This window comes from Lactuca sativa, chromosome 9 (genome assembly GCF_002870075.4).
Source record: "Lactuca sativa cultivar Salinas chromosome 9, Lsat_Salinas_v11, whole genome shotgun sequence".
In the NCBI taxonomy this organism is placed as follows: Eukaryota; Viridiplantae; Streptophyta; class Magnoliopsida; order Asterales; family Asteraceae; genus Lactuca; species Lactuca sativa.
This window is the reverse complement of record NC_056631.2, coordinates 15911389-15934471: the sequence shown is the minus strand read 5'-3', so window position 1 is coordinate 15934471 and position 23083 is coordinate 15911389. Positions and strand designations below refer to the sequence as shown.

Sequence of the window (23083 nt, the reverse complement as noted above, 5' to 3'; positions counted from 1 at the left end):
AGATCCGTTTACTGGAATCCAAGTTTCATTCCATTTGATTAATCAGATACTTTCATTCGTTTTGTATCTCAATTCATTCTTGTATCTCGATTTGTTATTGTATTTCGATTCACTTCATCTAATTGAATTTATATTCAAGTCTTATCTCGATTGATGCTCCTGTTAGAAAGGTAAGAAAGAATTAAAACCACATCATCTATTTACAGCCATGTCATTTATATTACAGTTTGCTTAGGGCTAACCAGTTACAAAGAATGATAACAAGAAAAGTAAGAAAGAATAATGGTTAAAGTTAGGGCTGACAAATATGTACCACGGAAAACAAACCAACATGTTACCAACCGAACCAAGAATACCGGTAACTAATATGTTTGTTAACCAACATGTTTGGTTGGTAGTACCATACCAACTGCGAAATCATGGTACGATAGTGGTACAAAGTTTTCAATACCACGGTAATACCATACCATCCAATTTAGTGTGTGTGTGTGTGTTTATGTCTATATATATATATATATATATATATATATATATATATATATATATATATATATATATATATATATATATATATATATATAAAATTTTAGTATGTTTGGTGTTTATGATTTTCGAGCTTTGATATTAGCATTTACTGAATTAGTAAAGTTTAAAGTTTTAAACTTATGTTAACGTGTTCAATATTCCTCCACCGCTTTATAAACACATGATATAAATTAATAAAATCATTTTGGGTTGATTTTTCAAAACCTTTACAAAACTTTTATTCACAAAACTCTCCATTGAAGTTTCACCATGCTCAAGAACATGAACATCGTCATTCACAAAACCCCCATATATGTTGGTATATACCATTACCAATATGTACCGAACTTATTGGTAGCCAAACAAGTTAGTACCAACTATACTTGGTACAGTAGTGGTATAAATTTTTTTCTACCAAGTATAATTGGTCCGGTACACGGTTTAGTGAAAAAAATGAATTGGTACCTATCAATTCCACCCCTAGTTAAAGTGTATTAAAAAATAATATAAAAGTTTTTTTAAGGGCCGGCATATAATAGGTAGTTTTTTTTTTTTTTTGAGGTTTTCTCATCTAAAAATGAGTAAAAGGTAACAAATTAGAACACCATTTATTAATGTTTAAGTACTTTTTTAGACTAGGTTGTTTGTATTATTAAGTGTTAGCATGATGACTTGAATTTATCATAAGTTGCTTCAACAAATGAGTTTTTTTTTTTTTTTTGAGTTGTAGTTGAAAAAATTGTCATCTTTTGGTGCATTGTGTTGAAGGGTATAAAAATCATTATAATCAAGTAATGACTTTTGAATATAAATTACTTTTGCTTACTATTTTTATTTCCAAATTTTAATTAAAAAAATGTTTAAGATTTACGTCTTTATATTTAACTTTTGTTTTAATCAACATGTGTACCCTTCATATTTAACTTTTGTTTTAATTAACCCGTGTAATATACGACCTTATACCTTTTTATCGAATGAAAAAAAGAAAATTATCCATTTTATTTAGGTCTTATATGTATTTTGCCATGAATTTTTTCACAAATCAGTAGATACAAAGATGGTTTTGCTCAAATCATAAGTAAAATACAACCGTTGGATAACAAGTAGATGTTCGTAGTAGCATTATTGCCTTTGTTACCTTGTTACAAAAACTATGATTGTAGATGTGCACAGATGAATCCGGCATTCCAGTCCATTGGGCTTACTAATTCAATTTTTTAGCCGAAGGAACATGCTTATATCTGGCTTTTTTTGGAGAAGTTTTATACTTTTATTTCTATCTTTTTATTTTATTTTTCTATTACTTGGATTGAATATTAAAAATGTTGAATAATTTTTAATTTTTAATTTCAAATTAGATATTAATAAGCTTTGGACTACATTAAAAAACTTGAACAATTTACAAAAGATTATGGAAACCTTTCAACCAGGTGATCTGTATCTTCATTATTATTACTCATTGGTATCTTACACATTGTAGGCATTTTTTTCATTGTTTTGTTTTACGTATTTGTTTGCATAATGAACATGTTATGACTTGTAAGAACATTTGACATTTTTTTTGTCATATGTATCACTAATTGCTTTGGGTATGACTTTCCATCAGTGTGATATTTGTCGGTTGCACATTGAGAATTTTTGAACCCATGATAAGTGGGTTTAAGCTGTTTACAGCTATGATACGTACCATTGATGAAAACTGAAAAACTACACATATAAAGATTTTGAGAAGAAATTGGCCACAAGAGATGATCAATTTTACTGATGAATCTTCATGCCTACCCCTAAAAATAACAAGTACAAGAGAATCTGGATTAAACCCAACATTAACAAGACGCTAGGAAGAGCAAAAGAAATAAAGAGTAGTAGCAGTCGAATGAATAAATAGAGAAAAGACAAATGCCGTATATAGTTGTAGTTGTAGTTGTTAATTTCGACCACCAGTTTTAGGGTTGAGAATCCTCATGATGAATGCAAGCTTTCCTCCAAAGAGCATTGTGTATGTGAAATACAGTTTGTCGTGAATAAAATAAAGCAAGAATATGAAAAGGGCGAGAGTCATTGAAACCCCGCTTATAAGAAAAAGACCACGACACTCTTTTAGGTTTAGGATCTTCAATACAGGCTCAGAATCCATTGACTGTGAATTTGATTTAAACCACTTATTATCCAACATTTTTAAAGTCCCGTCTTCTCGTAGTCTGGATATCTCTCTTGATAACTCAGGGACCAAGGGCGAACTGCGTGGGAATGATCAATTACAGCTTGCATTAAACTAGGAACAACAACAACAACAGGTAGACTACTAGTTCATCTACAAATTATAAATTCAAATGACAGACTAAATAAATGGTAGAGTGAGTGTAGGGAAGACACTCACAAAACCAAAACCATTGGTGATCATTTCATACACGGCCATGGAGTAGCCAGATGGATACTGCACAAGGAATTCCTTTAGGTATGGAATTTCATCTAAAATTGCATCGACACCACCATTCTTGCTTCCATGTGACAAAGCATCAGCATAATCCTCTGAAGTAGAAAATGGCAGAAGGAAACGATCTTTGTTTCCAATTAAGTTGCTTACAATTATGTCTCTGTTTGATGCTAACCGAATTTGTTCAATGGTTAACAGCGAACTCAATGTTGCAGTGTAGCTGGAAGCAAGTACCAGCACTACAAACAACCACACAGTCACTACAAATCTTGACAAATTACTCTTCAGCTTCTGCCCTGCAATTTTCAACCACCAACTCAAATATAGTTTAAGAAGATTAAGGAAAAATAAACATCGAATACAACAGACCAGAAATTTGAAGTCTTAACTCACAACATCATTTCTTGAACAAAATATTGATCTCTTTTAGCAGTTATATATATTGGTAAAACGTCAACTCCCTCCCTAATCACATAAGGCAAAACCTTCATTTTGGTCACCCAAGGTTTTATTGTTGACCTCCGGAGACTTTGAAAAAAGAGAAGCTAGCATGTCATTTTCTTCCTACCCTATGATGAACACATTAAATAAATGTTGGAGAAATAGTGGCTGCCATGACTATCAATAGAGGCTTCATCTTCGGTTATAAAGCATCCCAAACTCAGAGATATTAAGCATAACACTTAGAGTGAGAGTGTTAGAAAGAGGATAGGTTTTTTGTAATGGTTGAGTGTGAGAGTTGTTCCTCCTATTGTAATTTTGTTCTTGTGTTGAATAGAAGAGTTTTCCAATCCCAACAACTGGTATTAGAGCCAAGTTCTGTGTCCAGAGAATTTTTTTTACGAATTTCTCTGTTTTTGGGTCGAAATTTGTCCCCAAAACATTTTCTGGGCACACCATTGGAAAGGCCTCGTTTCAAGGATTCAGACGGATTTTTTCAACCACCAGAAGAACTCCAAATCTCCGGTCGTCGGACTGCCGAAGAAATGACGTCAGCAGCTTAGCCAAAGTTTCAGAAAGAGGGTGTTTGGCAAAAAAGCTTATAGCCTATTGGCTTATAAGCTAATAAGTTAGAGTGGAGGAACTTATGAAAAAATGACTTATTAGCGGTTTCTCACTGCAATAAGCTAATTTTTATCAAAACACATTTTTAGCTTATAGCGGTATGGAACCGCTAATAAGTTAATAATGTCCTTAAATAAGCTTAGCCAAACACCCCAAAATTGCAGTTTGGTTCTGTTGATCTGAAAGTTACAACTTTGGTACCTAAACTTCTGAAAAGTTTTAGGAAGGTTCTTGTGTGGCATAAAATTTCAGATTGGTCCTGTAATTTTGTAAATTACAATCTAGATCATGTACTTTTGAAAAGTAACAAAATAGTCCATAACGTTACCAAAAAGTATATTTTGACCCCGAAAAAATAATACCCTGCCATTTTTGACACTTCTGAATCCAACCGAGAGCTTGGTTTACCTAATTGTTCCTTGAAAATTTTGTAAACGCAATTTGCAAGTATTTTCAATAGAATCTATAAGTAAGATTACGATGGTTCAACTTACACCGACAAATTACAACATATGGAAGCCAAGGATGAAAGAAAGAAAGGCATCAAACTTGACAAACAGACAAATGAAGCTTGAACAAGAATAAACAAGAAAACGGTGGCGCAAATTCGACAATGGATTGACCACATCGTTTTTCATCATGTCTCTCAAGAGACAGGAGTGTACAAACTTTGGGAGAAGCTTGGGAATATGTATCAGGCAAAGACAACAAGGCAACAAAACATTATTGATGAGGCGCCTTGTAAAACACAAGTTACGAATGGTACGTCCATAACTGAACATACAAAGAAAGAGGTGGAGGCAAAACTAGAGGCAGAGGTAGATGCAGACATAATCAAAAGTATAGGAAGATCCCAAGATCCCAGGAAATCATGAGAACGAGGTAAGTCTACAAATACATGGTTCAAAGGCTATTGTAATCATTGTAACATCCAACTGATGAATAGGCCATTTGTGAGACATGGCTAAGCTTAGAATAGTTCATATTGTAGCAAGCTTGACAATCGGGCTAAATGTTTTGTCACAATCAATGCTCGGTTGTTGAATTTTTCCGTTTGCCACAAGTCTTTCTTTGTAAATGCTAAGAGAACCGTCATCATTAAATTTATGTTTAAAAAAGTCACATCGAACAGACTACATTAACACCCGGTGGTTGGGATACGAGTAAACACATGTCAATTTTAATGAGCGCACTAAATTCATCATGCATAGTAGATTTCCTGTTAGGGTCTTAAAAGGCATGAGTATGAGTTTCCAGGATAGGAGAGAGGCTCGATGTGTGTAGATTCAACATTTGGACTGGTTTTACAATGTCGTGGGATTGATGGGAGGGTTGATGTGTGTAACTTTAGCATCTTGACATGTCACCTTTACATGTATGAAACCTATATATGATGTAAGATCATTATAACTTTAATATCTCTCTCTTGCCCTCAAATTCCTCATGTGTTCTACACTAACTTGACCACCATAGTTTTAGGAGGGTTGCCATGGTGTATGCAATTTGTCGAAGACATAGTATAGGTGGAAAAGAAAAAGGCTTAATTATTTAAATGCTAGATTGGAAATTTGAAGGAAAATGTTGGAATTTAAGCACTAATCATAATGAGGAAGTAGTTGCAGTTTGCATGGGGAGAAAGTATTACACCCAAGGAAGAGTTTTAAGTAGTTGTAAGTTGTGATATACAAGGAAATAGGATGTAAATGATGGTGTTGCCCACCATATAAGGGATGGACGGTGAATTCGAAAGGCAGCTACTAGAGTATTGAGTAATAAGGTCCCATTGAAATGGAATCGAAGGGTTTGGGCATGTCCTTAGTTTTAAAAAAAGTGTAAAGCGCCCCAAAATGCTATAGGCTCCGGGAGCCAAAGCGCTAAGGCTTAAGGGAGTGAGAGTCGCTAAGCCTCGCCACTACCCTCGCTAGCAATTCACTACACCACCCCGGAACCTTATGCTAAGGAGAGAGAGAGAGAGAGAGAGAGAGAGAGAGATTATTTGCAGTTTTTTTTCCAAAATAAACTCTATTAAAATAACACACCACCACTCCCTATATTTTTACAACTTGGATGCTACCACTTCGTTTAGTTTATGTGGCATCAAAAAATCATGTTGCTTAAAAAAAATCTTATGTGGCAATGTGCTAGGAATGCTACCACTCTCTTCCGCGTAAACGCTCGCTTAGAGCATCCAAAGCGCAAGAAATTCAAAATAATAAACAAAATATGGAAACATTTATAAATATATTACATACATATATGTAGTCTATACACAATATCCATACATACATAAAAATTACAAATCATACAGTACTTACATACTTATAGGAGTTGCAAATATAGAATTCATGGAGATAGAAAGATAGTGAAAAAACAATCTGAAAATGATACACCTTCTAATGGGGGTAGTTTGGTCATTTTCTTAGTTAAGTTGGTTCAAGTGAATATCAACATAACGTCAGGGTAGATACAGAAAGTGAGTAGTAATAGGGTGAATCAACACAAACATACATTAAGGGTCGATTGCATATTAAGGGTCAATTGAGGGTTGATTTCAAAATTGAAGTTCATATTTCAGAAATTGAGGGTTTGATTTCAGAAAGTAAGGTTCGATTTCAGAAATTAAGGGTTCGATGTCACAACTAGCATTTTAGGGCTAGAAATTCCTATCCATATACAACTAGCATCCTTTGTGTAACTAAGTAACATTATGTGCAGTATAAGTTACTTTCAATACAATACGAATGTATACATCCATAATTTTGTTTCAAGTCGAAACCTTCCCGTATAAGCCCAAAAATCTAATCCAATAAGTTATGTGCATTCAACTTTGGGCCTTAACTCAAAACTCTCTTATTGGACCCTAATGGGCCAATAACCTCACAACTTTGTTCTTTTGGGCCAAGAACCCATATTTGGGCCTAATTGGGTCGAAATTTATTATTCAACCCTGATTTGGGCGATAAGACACTTAGCGGGTCTTATTGGGCCGTAAACGTTTTCTTAGATCCCTATGGGCTGCAAATCACTATTGCAGCTTTTATTGGGCCAAATTCATTTCTTTTGGACCCATTATTGGGCCGAAATCATTTTGGGACCGATCCAAGCCAAAAAAATGTGTAAACCGAAAACACCATTGGGCCTTGTATGTTCTCGGTGTTTTTAAGCCCGAAACTATTTCTTTTTCCCTCCTCATAAGGCCCGATCGGATTCTTTTAAAAAAAATGAGGAATTGTGCTTGTGACACCTCACCATTAACTTGCATATAAACATGAAAAATGTACATGTATCCATGCAACAAACAATAACCACCATGTAAATACCATCTTAATCTCTTTCCCTCTCCTCTTAAGATCGACCGAAGCCATCCTCCCCACCACCATTTTAATTCAAACTTCAATCACATTTCTCATTCTTCCTCAACTCTCTTAAAATCCTCACTCTTTCCTCCTAAAAACCATGAGTTTGTGTGTGTGCTTTCAAGAGTTCTTCAACAAATATCATAACTTGGTAAGTTACTTCACACTCAAGTTGTTTTTGTTCAATCTTATGCTAGAGATCTTTCCTCTAAACCACTATATCTTCATGTTTATGATCCTAGAACACCAAAACTCCACAAATATCTTCAAGGAAGCTAGCTAAGACCGAAAACTCACTCTATTTCCTTCCTCAAACCGAAAAAGTTCCCAAGGTGAGCTTCATACCCCTTGTTTTTCGTGATTTACTATCTTTTGGGGGAGAATACTGTAGCACCTGGGTCTTGGTATGTATTTCTTTCTAAGTATTTTTCATTTTTGGTCTTGGACTCGGCGAGTTGAAGGACCAACTCGCCGAGTAGAAGCGGGACAGGACGCGGGATTTAAGTGATGGACTCGACGAGTAGACCCTGTATAGACAAAAACCCTAATCCGAGGGTTTGCACCCTATTTAAACAATGTTATGTCAGCCACAACGTCCCTTATGCTCCCAGAACACCTCTCATTGAAACCCTAGCCGTTATTGAAGCAATCTAAGCCTTGTTGGTGGATTTTGGTGCTTGTGGTCTAAAGAAGGAAGGAGAAAACCTTGAGGAAGCAAGTAAAGACCAAGGGAACCCGATTTTGTGCACCTTCTACAGTTCATTGAAGGTAAAAAGTTGTAACCTTGCTCTTTCATTTGTTAGATCCCTTTTTGGGGAGATTTAGGGCTTTTATAAGTCATTTTTTATGGCCAACCATGATTGAAAACATGGTTGGGGGTTAGAGCTTCTAAGTCACGTCATTAAGGGAGTCACAAGGCAGTTGGGGAATGCTTTTGCACCCATGAAAGGTCCCATGCATCATAAGAGCTTGTTTTATGTCTTTTTGAGCTCAAAGTCCCATGCAAGCACGTAAAGTTTGTAACTTTACGTGCTAGATCGATTGTAGAAGCTTGGATTTATCTTTTGATCAAAGGTTGTACATCAGAAATCAAGGATTTAGAGTGTGGATGTGACCGACTCGGCGAGTCCGTTCCTGGGACTCGACGAGTCCAAGGTTTTGAGTCTCGTATTTGTTGAAGGTCAAAAGAACTCAGTTGAGTGTTAGAAGGGTTGTAATCGGACAGAAAGAGTGACCCAACGCATTGGACGTAATTTTAGACATGGAGTTCATGGGACTCGACGAATAGTAGAACAGGCTTGGCGAGTCCAAGGCAATCTTCTTAAGATTGAAGATGAACTCGACGAGTTGTTCATGCAACTCGGCGAGTCGAGGATAGGACTTGTTCATCAGATGAAGGTGGACTCGACGAGTGTTCATACAACTCGGCGAGTCGAATGAGTTTCATGCGATGTTCATACAAGAAAGGAACTCGTCGAGTCAATGCCAGACTCAACGAGTCGAGACGTGGATAAGGATGAGTAAAGGGTTAGGGACTCGACGAGTTGACGGCCCAACTCAGCGAGTCGGGTCAACTTGAAGTTGACTTTGACTAACCCTGTTTAGGGTTGAACGTGTTGTGCGTTGACTTGAAGGCTGTCGTGTAGGAATCGAGGAGTCGAAGGGAGTCGACTTGTGCGCCGAGGATAATTCAAACACTGCACGACATTGCGGTGAGTTACCTTCCAGTAGGGGTGGGTCTAAGGCCACAATGTTGGCCCACCAAAAAGGGGTATTTAGAAGATGAGATTTTTGTGATAATTATCTTGGTCTGGTTATGTGTTCTGGTCATGAGATTTAACTGTATGACATGTTGTTATGTATGTAGTAGGGATTAGCTTCCCTGACAGTGGTCCTTAGGACCTAGGTATAGGTCAGTACCCGGATATGCATGATTGTATGCTTATATCTGTTGTTGCATGCTAGTGGTAGGGGTGAAATAGTCCCCAGTTACCGATTGAAAGATACCGATGGCAGTTACCGATTGAAAGATACCGATGATGGTTACCGGTTGAAAGATACCGATGAAGGTTACCGGTTAAAAGATACCGACGATATTATATGGTATGTGGTATGATGGGGGAACTCACTAAGCTTTGTGCTTACAGTTTTGTTTTTGGTTTCAGGTGCCTCTTCGTCGAAGGGGAAGGAGTCGGCGGTGTAGCAGCGCATCACACACACACAGGGTTTCTGTATTGAGTTTCTGGGATTGTACTCTGATTTTCATTACTTTTGATGTCATGGTTTGAGACACAACATTATGATTTTGTAAGGTGTTGTTTTATCGACAATGTTTTGGTAAAATGCTTATTAAACATATTAATTCAAAAATGAAATTTTTGGGCTTGAATTTTGGGATGTTACAAGTTGGTATCAGAGCCCTGGTTTGAGGGATTCGGACACACCCTCAGGGGTGTATGGACTCAAACCGAGGGACTAAAAGATTTTTACAAGGAAAATGGTTTTCTAAAATCTAAATTGAGAAATTTTAAGAAAGAAGAAGTGTATGATGTGTGCGACCGGCCGGGCTCAAGTAAGTTTTCCCCAAGATACTCATACTTGCTATGTTATGTTATATGGTTTTGATTCAGAGAACTGCATGCTAGAATAGGACTAAGGATCTAGGAGGATGCCTTGTGTGCCTAATATATGATTCTGAAAATTGCATGCTAGTTAGGGCTAAGGATCTAGGAGGATGCCTTATATGCCTGTTGTATGAGTTGTATGTTAGGACTGATTAGTCAGCAGTAGGATGGTCTGTGTAGGTTATGCCTGGTTTGGTTACTCAATGCACGAATGTTGTTTGCTTTATGCTATGGGGGTTCTGGCCAACTTCAACTAACTAAGGAACGAATATGTAACAGTATCCTCAAGCTAGTTAAGGGGAGGTGGTGGGGACTCCTAGTGCAGCTGATGGCAGAGAGTAGGTCGGAGAGTGTCCTAGGGAAGCCTAGGATGAGGTCAGTGGAAAGGCTATCAGAAAAAGGGACTTGACGAAGTCGAAGCAATCATTGAGGAAAGTATGGATAGATGTGGAAGGTGAAAGCAGAGGATCTGTACTCAAGTAAAAGAGGGCCTAGATGGAACCAGGAAACATGGAAAGTGTATGTGACCTTGACAATAGTATGTTTATTTTCAGAATGGTGGTCACGCGACATAGAGCGGGAGGTTCAGGATCTGGGTCAGGATCGGGCTCGGGTGCAGGATCCAAGCATGTGGATGATGGATTACGCGAGTTCATCGCGTCCGAGATCACGAGAGGTATCCTTGATGCGACACCGGTTATCTTCGGGTCGATCAAGGAGGGGATCATTGAGCTGATGGAGGATCGCTTCCGATCGTTCAGGAGTGATCTGGCGTCTGGCCAGACGAGCACGCGCACACTGTCTTTTAAGGACTTCAGAGGGAGTGGTGCGCCGGATTTCCATGGGGTGAAGTACCCCATTGCCGCTAGGAGATGGATCGCAGACACCAAGTATGCGCAACTGACTAGCTTCTGCCCGGAAGGGTCGAAGGTCCGTTTCGTTGCAGGATGTTTGAGGGACTGAGCCAGAGATTGGAGGGAGTTGACTGGTGACACGTTGGGAGACCCAGCCATTAAGGCTATGATGTGGTCAGATTTTGTGGCACGATTCAGGGCCGAGTTCGCACCAGCTGTGGAGCTTTAACAGTTGGCCAGGGAGTTCTTGGATATGAGACAGACTATGGAGACTGTGGCGGAGATCGCCGCCAAGTTCCGGGAGAGGGATTTGTTGGTGCCCCAGTATGCGGGTGATGAGGACATGAAGAGGACCCGCAACCATGACATGCTACGAGCTGACATCCGGGAGCATGTCAGTTTTTCAGCTTGCCCTACCCTGGATTCCAGGATTGCCAGGGCTAGGGAAAGAGAGATTGATCCGGAGCACATCCGGAAGAGGAAGGCAGAAGATGGGAAGACGATGGGGGCTTCAGGGAAGAAGCCCAAGGGATCCGATGGTAGGCCGAATGGCCAGTCATGACGGGACCGCCATGGGAAATGTGGCCGGTCATATGAGGGGGCTTGTCGCACTGGGCCGGGATCAGGCTGCTATAAGTGTGGCAAGGTTGGGCATTTTGGCAGAGATTGTACTGCCCCTACTCCTGCGATTCAGACATCAGACCTGATTTGCTTTCATTGCAATTAGAGGGCCATAAAAAGGCCAATTGCCCTATATTGACAACAGCAGCGGCGCCTGCAGTGACGCCGACTCCAACGACAGCACGGGTTGTGGATGGCCGGAAGGTCAATTCGGAGGCTCCAGTGGTTCGAAGCCGAGCATTTCAACTGACAGCCGAGGAGGCATGCACTGCACCCGATGTGGTGACGGGTATGGTTTCTTATTTATACTTTTATGTTATGTCGTTGTGATTCTGATATATTATGTGCCTTGTTTAGGATCATTCCATGTGAACGATATCCCAGTTCAGGTGTTGTTTGATTCGGGTGCCACCCGATTATTTGTCTCTCTTGCGCTTAGCAAGAAGTTTCCTGAGTCTTCGGGCATGTTGGATTGCCCTCTAGAGGTCGAGATTGCGGACGACGGGTCTGTGCGAGCGTCATAGGTCTACCGGGATTGTGTTTTGCGGCTGTTCGGGGAACGTTACCTGGTGGACTTGGTTCCCATACCTTTCCGGGGGAACAAGGTTATTATTGGTATGGATTGGCTGAGCCCCAATGGGGCAGTAATCGATTGCACGCAACAGTCAGTGCGGATCAGGCCCCCTAGTGGGGGAGAGCTGGTGGTTCAGGGAAAAAGGCCACAGCGAGGACTAGCCTTATGTTCGGCAGCGAGGGCTAGGCGCTACCTCCAGCAGGGTTACGCAAGTTATGTCGCCTATGTTATGGATATCTGGGAGGAGGGAAAGGCGATGGTGGGCAATGTGCCCGTGGTGCGAGTGTTTACGGACGTATTCCCCGAGGGATTTCCTGGGATACCTCCGGAGAGACAGGTGGAGTTCAGGATCGACCTAGTCCCTGGTGCGGCTCTGATAGCCAAGGCACCGTATCGGTTGGCTCCTCCTGAGATGCAGGAGCTGTCTACACAGCCGTAGGAGCTGTTAGACAAAGGGTTCATTAGACCGAACAGTTCACCCTGGGGTGCCCCGATTCTGTTTGTGAAGAAGAAGGATGGGTCGCATCAGATGTGTATAGATTATCGGGAGCTGAATAAGGTGACGGTGAAGAACCGTTACCCACTCCCGCGGATCGATGATCTCTTTGACTAGCTACAGGGAGCATCTTGGTTCTCCAAAATTGATCTACGTTCTGGATACCACCAGATGAGGGTCAGAGAGGATGATGTGCAGAAGACTGCCTTTCGGACAAGTTATGGTCACTATGAGTTTGTGGTGATGCCTTTCGGGCTCACCAATGCTCCTGCCGCGTTCATGGATCTCATGAACCATGTGTGCAGACAGATGTCGGATCGATCTGTGATAGTTTTCATCGATGACATCTAGGGCTATTCCAAGACGCGAGAGCAGCATGAGGAGCACTTACGGGAGGTTTTAAGTACTTTGAAGAGGGAGAGCTTATATGCTAAGCTCTCCAAGTGTGAGTTCTGGTTGCGTGAGGTGCAGTTTCTTGGGCACCTTGTCAACCAGAACAGGATTTCGGTAGATCCGGTCAAGGTAGAGGCCGTGATGAGGTGGGAGGTCCCGAGGACTCCATCCGAGATTTGGAGCTTCCTTGGACTGGCAGGTTACTATCGGAGATTCATTCAGGATTTCTCCAAGATAGTCGTGCCCCTGACCAGGCTGACAAGGAAGGCCGTGGTCTTCCGTTGGGGGCCTGAGCAGCAGGTTGCATTTGAGACATTAAGGCAGAGATTGTGCGAAGCGCCGATCTTAGCCCTGCCAGAGGGCATGGAGGATTTCGTTGTATACTACGATGCTTCCATCTCGGGTTTGGACGCAGTATTGATGCAGAGAGGGCACGTCATTGCTTACGCTTTGAGGCGGTTGAAGCCTCACGAGGCGAATTACCCGACGCATGATTTGGAGTTGGGGCATGTTGTATTCTCCCTCAAGATTTGGCGGCATTACCTCTATGGGGTCCAGTGTACCATCTTCACGGCTCACAAGAGTTTGAGGTACCTCATGGACCAGCCGAATCTAAACATGAGGCAACGTCAGTGGTTGGACGTGGTGAAGGATTACGATTGCAAGATCTTTTACCATCCGGGGAAGGCCAATGTGGTGGCTGACGCGCTCAGTCGTAAGGCACCGCCAATCAGGGATATCTGTCTGAGGATGACAGTGGTGACTCCGCTTTTGGAGCGGATTCGAGAGGCCCAGCAGGAGGCCATGAAGGAGGAACATCAGAAGAGCGAGCGGATAGTGGGGCAGGTTTCCTCCTTCGACTATGACAGCCGAGGACTACTTACACTACACCGTAGGGTGTGGGTGTCGTACCACGGGGGTGTGCGTCAGGTTCTGATGGAGGAGGCGCACAAATCTCGATTCTCCATTCATCCCGGGGCGACGAAGATGTATAGGGATCTTCGTCTGGACTATTGGTGGACCTGTATGAAGCGGGATGTGACATGGTACGTGGAGCGGTGCTTGACCTGCAGGAAGGTCAAGGCCGAGCATCATATACCTCACGGAAATATGCAGCCGTTGGATATCCCGTTGTGGAAATGGAAAGACATTACGATGGATTTTATCACAAAACTTCCCAGGACCGCGCGGGGAGTGGATTCGATTTGGGTCATCGTCGATCGGTTGACCAAGAGCGCCCACTTTATTCCGATTCAGGAGACTATTTCGGCCGAAAAGTTGGCCGACATCTATGTCAGGAGTGTGGTGGCACGGAACGGGGTGCCCGTGTTGATGATTTCGGACAGAGATGTTCGGTTCACTTCTAGGTTTTGGAAGAAATTCCACGACGAGTTGGGCACTCGTCTACATTTCAGCACCGCCTTTCACCTGCAGACGGATGGCCAGAGCAAGCGGAGCATCCAGACTCTGGAGGATATGTTGCGGGTGTGTGTGTTAGATTTTGGAAGTAGTTGGGATACTTACCTTCCGTTGGCTGAGTTCTCCTACAACAACAGCTACCAAGAGAGTATCGATCGTCCTCCCTTTGAGATGTTATACGGGAGGAAGTGCAGGACCCCGCAAGAGGGGAAGTTGGGTTATTTCTAGCTCATATGAGTCATGTGATTGTTGTGATTTGGAGCGAGTGATGTATCATGGAGTGGTACTTGGTTGATAAGTGTGGTAATCAGAGGATGAGGCCGGTGGCCGGCTTGAAGCGGTGGTCAGAACACCGCAAGAGGGGAAGTTGGGTTTTGGGTTTCGGTGGTTGTGTTGTGAGGAACCTGGCATGGTTAATATCAGGTGGTGCATTGCGAGAGTAGTTCTGGAGTTGTGTTGCCGCAGGCTTCGAGGACGAAGCCTAATTTAAATGGGGGAGAATTGTAACATCCCGAGCTCAGGAGTGCAAGTTCAGGGTTCAAAGTGTAAATGTGAAAGGGCAACTCGGCGAGTCCATGAGTGGACTCGGCGAGTAGGGTCGTGAATCTGGTCGCGTGTTAAGTGGCCAACTCGGCGAGTCGACGGCTGGACTCGGCGAGTTGGTGCTGAGTGGAGAAAACCCTAAATTCGGAGGATGAGCCCTATTTAAAGGACATTATACCCTCTCCCCAGCCTCTTTACCCTATCTTGAAGTCCAGAAATCCCTAAGACGCGTTTGTGAGTGGATTAAGAGCTTTTGAACTTTGGAGAAGAGATTTTGGAAGAGATCTTCGAGAGTTAAGAGGCTTGGAGCAAGGGGCTTTGCAAGGATTCAGATTTCTCTTCTGTTGGAGCTTTCTTTTGAGGTATTACTTCGTTTCTTGGGCTGTTATTCTTCTAGATTCATCATTTTTGGAGCATTTGGAAAGATTAGCTTGTGGTTTTGTGAGTTGGAGGTTAGATCTGAGGTTGCTACCTCAGATCTGGAATGGAGGAGGTCTAGAGAGCATTAAAGTCCCTGTTCTTGAATGGTTGATGAAGCCCTTTTGTCCCAAACCCAAACCCTAGAGTGTAAAATGCCTAGATCTCTTTGGATTCACGTAAAGTTTGCCACTTTACGTGATGGATGAGTTAAAGAAGGGTAGATCTATGGTTTGGATCATCTGCATGGCTTGGAAAGCCTCAGTATGGTTTCAGATCTAGGGGTACTCGGCGAGTCACAAGGGTGTACTCGGCGAGTTGCATGAAGGTGGGCAGGAACTCGACGAGTTGGAAGAACAACTTGGCGAGTTGGTTGAAGATAGCCTTGGACTCGGCGAGTCTGTTCTTGGACTCGGCGAGTCTGGTCGTGATGTCCTAACCTTCTTCTGGTTGAACCGTGAATCGTTGAGTCAAGGGAGGACTCGGTGAGTTGAGTGCGAGGGGCCTCAGAGTTGTTGGACTCAGCGAGTCTCGGGGTGACTCGGCGAGTTGAGTTGCGGATTGGGGAAGTTCTGAGCATGGGGACTCGACGAGTCATCGGGTTGACTCGGCGAGTAGAGTCAGTCAGGAGGTTGACTTTAACTTTGACTTTGACCAAGGGTTGACAAGTTGACTTCCAGGGGCATTTTGGTGATTGTTGGCATTTGTTTTGAGTTCAGTGTTGGTGTTGGCTAGTGGTGGAGATCGTGTCAGTGGTCGGAGCATCTTGGTCTTATCTTTTCAGTCGGCAGTTACGAGGTGAGTTATCCTCATTATATCGACAGGGTCTACGACACCAAGGCCGGCCCTTTATCGGATTGTGATCCGGGTATCGTTGTTATGTTATTGCTTTGCTATGTTGCATCTTGGTAGTTAGAATGGTATATGTTAGAGACCTGGTTAAGGTCGGTATCCTGGTATATAGGATGATGATATGCTAGTGACTGGTTAGGTCGGTATCTTGGTTAGGATGATGTTATGCTATGTGATCTGTTAGATCGGTTTGATTGAATGTGAGTAGTTATATGATTGAATGTTTATGTGCACATGGTTGTTGGACTGGGGTTGGGTTGAGGCGAGTCCTGCTTTGTGTTGTAGGCCAACATACCTAGGACGGACCGGTTATCCCGAAGGCCCAGCGAGCGGTCCGGATAGGTTGTAGGCCCCAAGAGGGCGGACCAGACGTGCCGAGGCTCGGAGAGTGGACCAGGCCGACTGAAGGCCCAGTTCGGGCGGACCAGTCATACTGTAGACTCAGAGAGTGGACTAGGTGGATTGAAGGCCCGGTGCGGGCGGACTAATCACACTGTAGACTCGATGTATGTGGTTAGACTCGGAGGGTGGACCAGGTGGACTGAAGGTCGGTGCGGCGGACCAGTCACACAGTAGACCCGAAGTGCATGACTGTTCTGTGTTCTGTTATGATATGGCGTGTTGTACGTGTATGGTATATGTGGTTGGTATTTTAGGGGTATTTCACTAAGCTTTCGGGCTTACAGTTGTGGTTTAATGTTTTTCAGGTTCTTCAGGAGACCGTGGCAAGGCAAAGGCGTGATCGTATCGCTCCTCATGATTATGTTTTATGATGTGGTTCTGGGAAGACTCTGATAATAATTGTATTGAAAACCTTTTTGTAATAACTTTATGAAACCGGGTTGTTTTTGAAAAGTTTAAAATTGGTTGAATTTTTAGAGCATTACAATCCTACAAGCGCATCTGCTAGTATTATGACATTCTCTATTTGGTGCATCTACCAATATTATTCTTAACCATCTTACATACCTCATCATTTTATCACATACCAACTATCTCATCTACCCATGTGCTACCCAACATATTAGTGGATATAAAATATATATACAGTTTAACTCATTTAAAAACCATATAAAACATTCATTCCACACGTATCACAAATAAACAACGGTATATAAACATAGCATGTATTTCATAGCAAATACTTCTTGTTTATGTGTTAAAAGAGAGTGACTACACTCTCACCCAAAACATATACTTAATACATTCAGACAATATTTGTATTAAAATTTTGTTTATGAAAGGGACTATACACTCACTCCAAATAAACAACGATATATATACACATAACACGTATTTCAAAGCAAATACTTCATATTTATGTGTTAAAAGAAAGTAACCACACACTCACTTGATCAGAAGATGATCGGACAGCACTACAACTTGTAGAAGTAGTATTCTTCGGTAGATCTGGGAGATCTTTACAAAAATCGGGCTCCTTGCGGGCAGAGCTTCAGCTCGGGAATTTTACTCCTCGGGATCTCCAGGGCTTCGGGACTTGCTTCGGGGCTCGGGAATGATACCGGGGCTTCGGGATATTTCTTGCACGAAAAACGAGGTAAAACGGGAGAGAGAGGAGAGAAAGTGAGCAAAAGGCCGGCTGCCCTCGCATCCTTTATATAGGGGCAGAAGCCTCGCATTACGTTGGGCATAATGCTCAGCTACGCGGGGCGTACGCGACCAAAAACGTCATCGCTTACGTATGCGAGGCCCTCGAGTCCGAGGGGTTCATGCACCGGGGTACGCTGGGCGAATGCCAGTACGCTGGGCGTACTTCGGATAAGATCAGTGACTCCTTCGGATATATATCCGAATTAAAGATTAAATATATATTTTAAGTATTTAATAAACTTCAAAATTTCATATATTCCTCATACGAACTCCGTTTTCGACGTTTTTTATATACACGCGTAGGTGAGACTATGTTCTACAACTTTCGTTTAGACTTCGTCGGCTAATTTTGACTTTATTTTTATTATTTATTTTTAGTAGGTCGGGAAAAGAAAACTCAGTTATAAATTCATAACTTCTTCATCCGACGTCCGTTTTCATCTGTCTTTTTACCGTTGCACTACTATCAACAAGATCTTCGATTCTCGTTTGGATCGCCAAGGCTAAATATCGCTCTAACGTAAATTCACTATTTACGCCGCGCTGTGTCGTGCCGGTTCTGTCGCGAAACTTCGACAGGTCATAACTTCTTCGTTATAACTCGGATTTCGGCGTTCTTTATATGTACGGAATCCTTGTAACATATACTATAATTTAGTTAAGATTATTCATTCTAAATAATCTTCTATAAAAAAAGTTATTTTTGACGCTTAACGTCTTTTAATTGACTAGCCCGGATCTACGGGCGTTACAAAAGATACCGATGATGGTTACCGGTTGAAGGATACCGATGAAGGTTACAGGTTGAAAGATACCGACAATATTGTATGGTATGTGGTATGATGGGGGAACTCACTAAGCTTTGTGCTTACAGTTTTGGTTTTGGTTTCAGGTACCTCTTCGTCGAAGGGGAAGCAGCCGGCGGTGTAGCAGCGCATCACACACACACATGGTTTCCGTATTGAGTTTCTGGGATTGTACTCTGATTTTCATTACTTTTGATGTCATGGTTTGAGACACAACATTTTGATTTTGTAAGGTGTTGTTTTATCGACAATGTTTTGGTAAAATGTTTATTAAACATATTAATTCAAAAATGAAATTTTCGGGTTTGAATTTTAGGATGTTACAAATACAAGCTAGTTTTGTGTAGAATCTTAGTATTTATGCATGCATGTGTATATTTTTCATGATATGTTGTGTGATATGTTATGAAACTATGTTAAACACTCGTAAACTCGAAATATCTTCCAAGTTTTGAAGATATTAGGAAACAAGTTACTTTATGTAACTCACTATGATGCTTTGAAAGATTAAAAATGTTAAAAGTTACTAGAAAACCAAAGAAAGTATTCAAAGGGGCCACACTTGACAATAAAGATAAAAAAAAATGAGTTTTAGTTGATATTCTCGATTTTAAAGGGGCCAAAAGTGTCATTTTTCATAAAAATGGGCTTTTAATGACATTCACGGTATTATTGGGCCTAAAGTGTCATTTTTATAAAAATGGGCTTTTAATGTCATTCATGGTTTTATTGGGCCTAAAGTGTCATTTTTGAATACTTAATTCAAAATAGGCCTTGTATGGTCCTTCTATCATAATTGGGCCTTATATGATATCTTTTATGTTAATCGGACCTTAGTGTCAATTTTACGTAAATTGGACCTCTCGTGAACATATCATTATCAATCAATTATTTTGATGACAATGATGAAACAATGAACTATTCCGACACTCTCGAGCAATATGATTACATTTTTACTGGGAATCACTCTCTATACATTAGTTGCTTATTTTAATTTAATGTGCATTTTAGTATTTAGGAACGTATTTTCTCCTTTATCAGTTCTATTTCTGATTTTTTGGTATTAGTATTTAATATTTTACACCCTCCCCCTTTTCTTTCAACGGAGCATGACGCAGAGTTATTCTCTAAAGAAGGTCTCGTATGGAAGTCGTCTCTCTACCCTCAGGTGTAGTTATTGTTGTTGTTGGGTAACTTGACCATCGTAATGTATCATTGGGATCAAACCTGAGATACCACTAACCTTCCTTCATTTCAAATGATACGATACTTGAAGATCTTCCCCCCACTCCAACATATCACCAGTGACCATATTGTAAAAAACTTGTAAGATATAAAACCAAAGTGACCAAGATTCGCCATGAAAACTTATACTATCAATCTAAACTTGTTACATCCAAGTACCATATTGGACGTTTCAAAAGAGAATAATAACAGGATTATAGTATGTGAATCATTAGAAAGTGAAACTTGGTTGGGGAGGAGATTTGAATCCCCGCATCCGCCAGAGATGGGGACAGGGACGGCCAACCCTGTCCCATCCCTGACACGTTTCCATCCCTATATAGGATGATATTATGGGACTTGTTAGAAAGTGGAACTTGGTTGTGTAAAAAATTAAACTAAAATGAGACGTGGGAGCTTACTATGAGCATAAACAAGGGTTGAAAAAGCAAACCATAAGGTTGTTCCAATCTGTTCTGATGGTGAACCTTGAAACTCTTCATTCGACCGATGTTCAAGAATCCAAATGACAAAACCGAGTAATATAAAGAAACAAGCAGACACAAGCCACAGATCTGAACTCAGCGGTTTCATAAAGATCCACATGCTTGGATCGGTGTTTCGAGACAGCAGTCCAATGCCAAGATCCGTGAATGGTAATGTAAAGTCAACGTATCGAGACCTGTTAGCTGTGATTGTTATATCTCCAACTGCAGCATCAAATTCCTGATGCAAACAAACATAATGCAATAAAACAGATTAATTATCATGCTTTTCCTGAGCATCAAACAAAGAACATATATTGGGTTTAAAAAGATGCATACCCCAGTATAGACTCGATGTAGAAGATTGTTGTAGTTTCGATATGCATCCATGAATGGAATAAATTGAAGGGATACATTGAGATCTAATGCAGTGAAGGCAGTTTGGAACACAAAACCCTGAAACGACTGTTGAATTAGTTTCAGGATCATGCTTCACTTGAAAAACTCCATTTGGTTTGAATTTTGGTGGAACGCCGATTCTCAGGATTTCCTTATTCACTTGTAGTAGTAGCATCCTCCTCCTATTATGCATTGAATTAGTTGTGACACTGACACCTCTTGGCCAGATGATGGCCTCCAGCCCCTCATCAGCAAATGACTTGAGCTCACCAATCTTTTTGGTGAAACCAGCATCCCTTCTCCAAAACCCAACCCTCTTTTCTCCTTTATCTATCACATTTATAATTTCCATGACTTGTGCACCATTCATCTTCCTATTGCTTAACATCTGATTCAGAAGTGTCCTACCCTTTTCAGTCAAGCCACTCGTCTCCAAATCTTCTTTAATCTTCAGTTCATCAGCTTGTATCCTCTCAACAGCCATTGCTAGAGCTGAAACTGCATCATACGCCCAAATATCATAAGTATTAATCTCCTTGAGCTTCACCATCACATGGTTCTTAGCATGATCATATTCTTTTCTCCATCTAGAAGTGAATTTGTGGATATCCCTTAATTGTGGAACGTATGATTTAAAGCCCACTGCCCCTTGCATAGACTCAATGACTTCATCATCCATTAAATTCAGAAAGTCCATAGTCTTACTGGTGATAACCCATTTATATCCTTCATCCATCATTCCAAGATACTTTGCATTCACCAAAATGCGGGATGCAAGAGAAGGGGATGCATGCATGATGAATATTTTTGTTTGCATACTCAAAAGCTTGTGAACTTCTTCCTGGAGTAGTTCATTGCTAGAAGAGGTTGAAATTAGGCTCCAATGTGTTGCAATTATACCCTTCTTTTGGAATGTATTGGTCATGAATGTAGTCATGTCTCTCCCATTCTCACTATCTTCACAGATAACAGTAACTTCCTTCCATCTAAAGGATTCAGCCATTGCAGCAATCCCTTTAAATTGAGTGGTTTCATCGTGTGCAACTTGAAGGAAATACGGATGCTTGTTGCAAGATAGACATGGTGAAAGTGAAAGAATGGGCACTCTAGCTTTGTCTCCCAATACTGCCAGCAACTTTGCTTCGGCTGTTGACTCTGAACCTATGATTGCTTCCACTTTTGGCTTCTCCAAAAGATCAAGAGCTGATGGCCAAACAAAAAACATAAACAAATGAATTAAAAATATCCAAAGCAAACATCTAATGTGCATGTTGTGAAAGACATGAATTGACAAATTTGTATGACAAGTACAGACCTTTCTCTTCACATGCTTTTTGGTATTTACTTTTGATCTTGTTACATGATGTGTTCCAAATGAAATCTGAAATAGTTATCTAAATGGTAAGACTTACCAGCAGAGAGAGCATGCAGTGGGTCTCCATGGGTATCCCTGTGGTGAAGAATTATCCTTGTTTGGAAGTGAGGATTGACCATGTAAAACTCAGACACTGCCATGGTGATGCAGCTATGAACAGCCTTTCCAACCCCAGAATATGAATATGAATATGATGATCCCATATCTAGAATCACTCCCACTGGGATCTCCTTGTAGGCTAAATCTTCTTGAGCTTTTGTATATATCTGCAAGCAGAGCAACATCAACATTAAAGATGAAAGGTGTGTTCTCTCCCTGCTACTTATCTTCATTATTGAATGGTAAAAAATGCTCATGTTGCTGCTGCAAATATGAAAATTAAGCTTTGCTCGTTTCTCCTTTTATTGATTAAACTCATAAAAAGAGATTCAGCCAATCAGTTGACCAATACATACTGGCTTACATCATTCAAGTGTTTAAACAAAAGATTTGATGTTTAAAAATTATATCTCCTAAATTTAAATAATTACAACAGGGAAAGGTGTGCAATATTCTAGTGGATGAAGAAGAAGGTTTTCAAATGTCACAAATACCTGGAAATTTCTTTGGTCCATTTAAGTATAAGCAATCAACGTGATCATATATATAAATACATCAAAATGTCAACCAGGCATGCATCCTTCAATATATGCATCTACATATTAGCTAACATCAGCTTAAGGTTCGCTTGTTGAACAAGATTTTGTAGTGGTTTATTTCTGAAATCTGAGAAGCAATCTTTCGACTGAACCGAATAAGAAGCCACTCAGTCCAGTTGAGCTAGGAGAACAAATTAAGATGAGTCATAAGCTGACCCAAGAAAGAAGAAACATAATCTCCTTCAGGCAATTCATCGAACACTTGATTTGCATCTCTGAGTTTTGACATTTCCCATGTAAAATCACAACTTATAGAACCCATAAGAAAGTTTAGTTGTCTAGCAATAATTAGTAGGAGCGCCTTTCAGA

The 23083-nt window shown here is 40.9% G+C and overlaps 1 protein-coding gene across 1 annotated transcript; it reads right to left on the bottom strand.

The window, feature by feature from the left end:
- Positions 1–2258: 2258 nt before the first annotated feature.
- Positions 2259–22624, bottom strand: LOC111885554 (glutamate receptor 1.4). Its single transcript, XM_052767626.1, is given in 6 exon segments — positions 2259–2765; positions 2868–3258; positions 20240–20543; positions 20642–20787; positions 20789–21904; positions 22114–22624. Coding segments are annotated over 6 exon segments (2565 nt in total). The 5' UTR covers positions 22409–22624; the 3' UTR covers positions 2259–2452.
- Between the last annotated feature and the right edge of the window lie 459 nt (positions 22625–23083).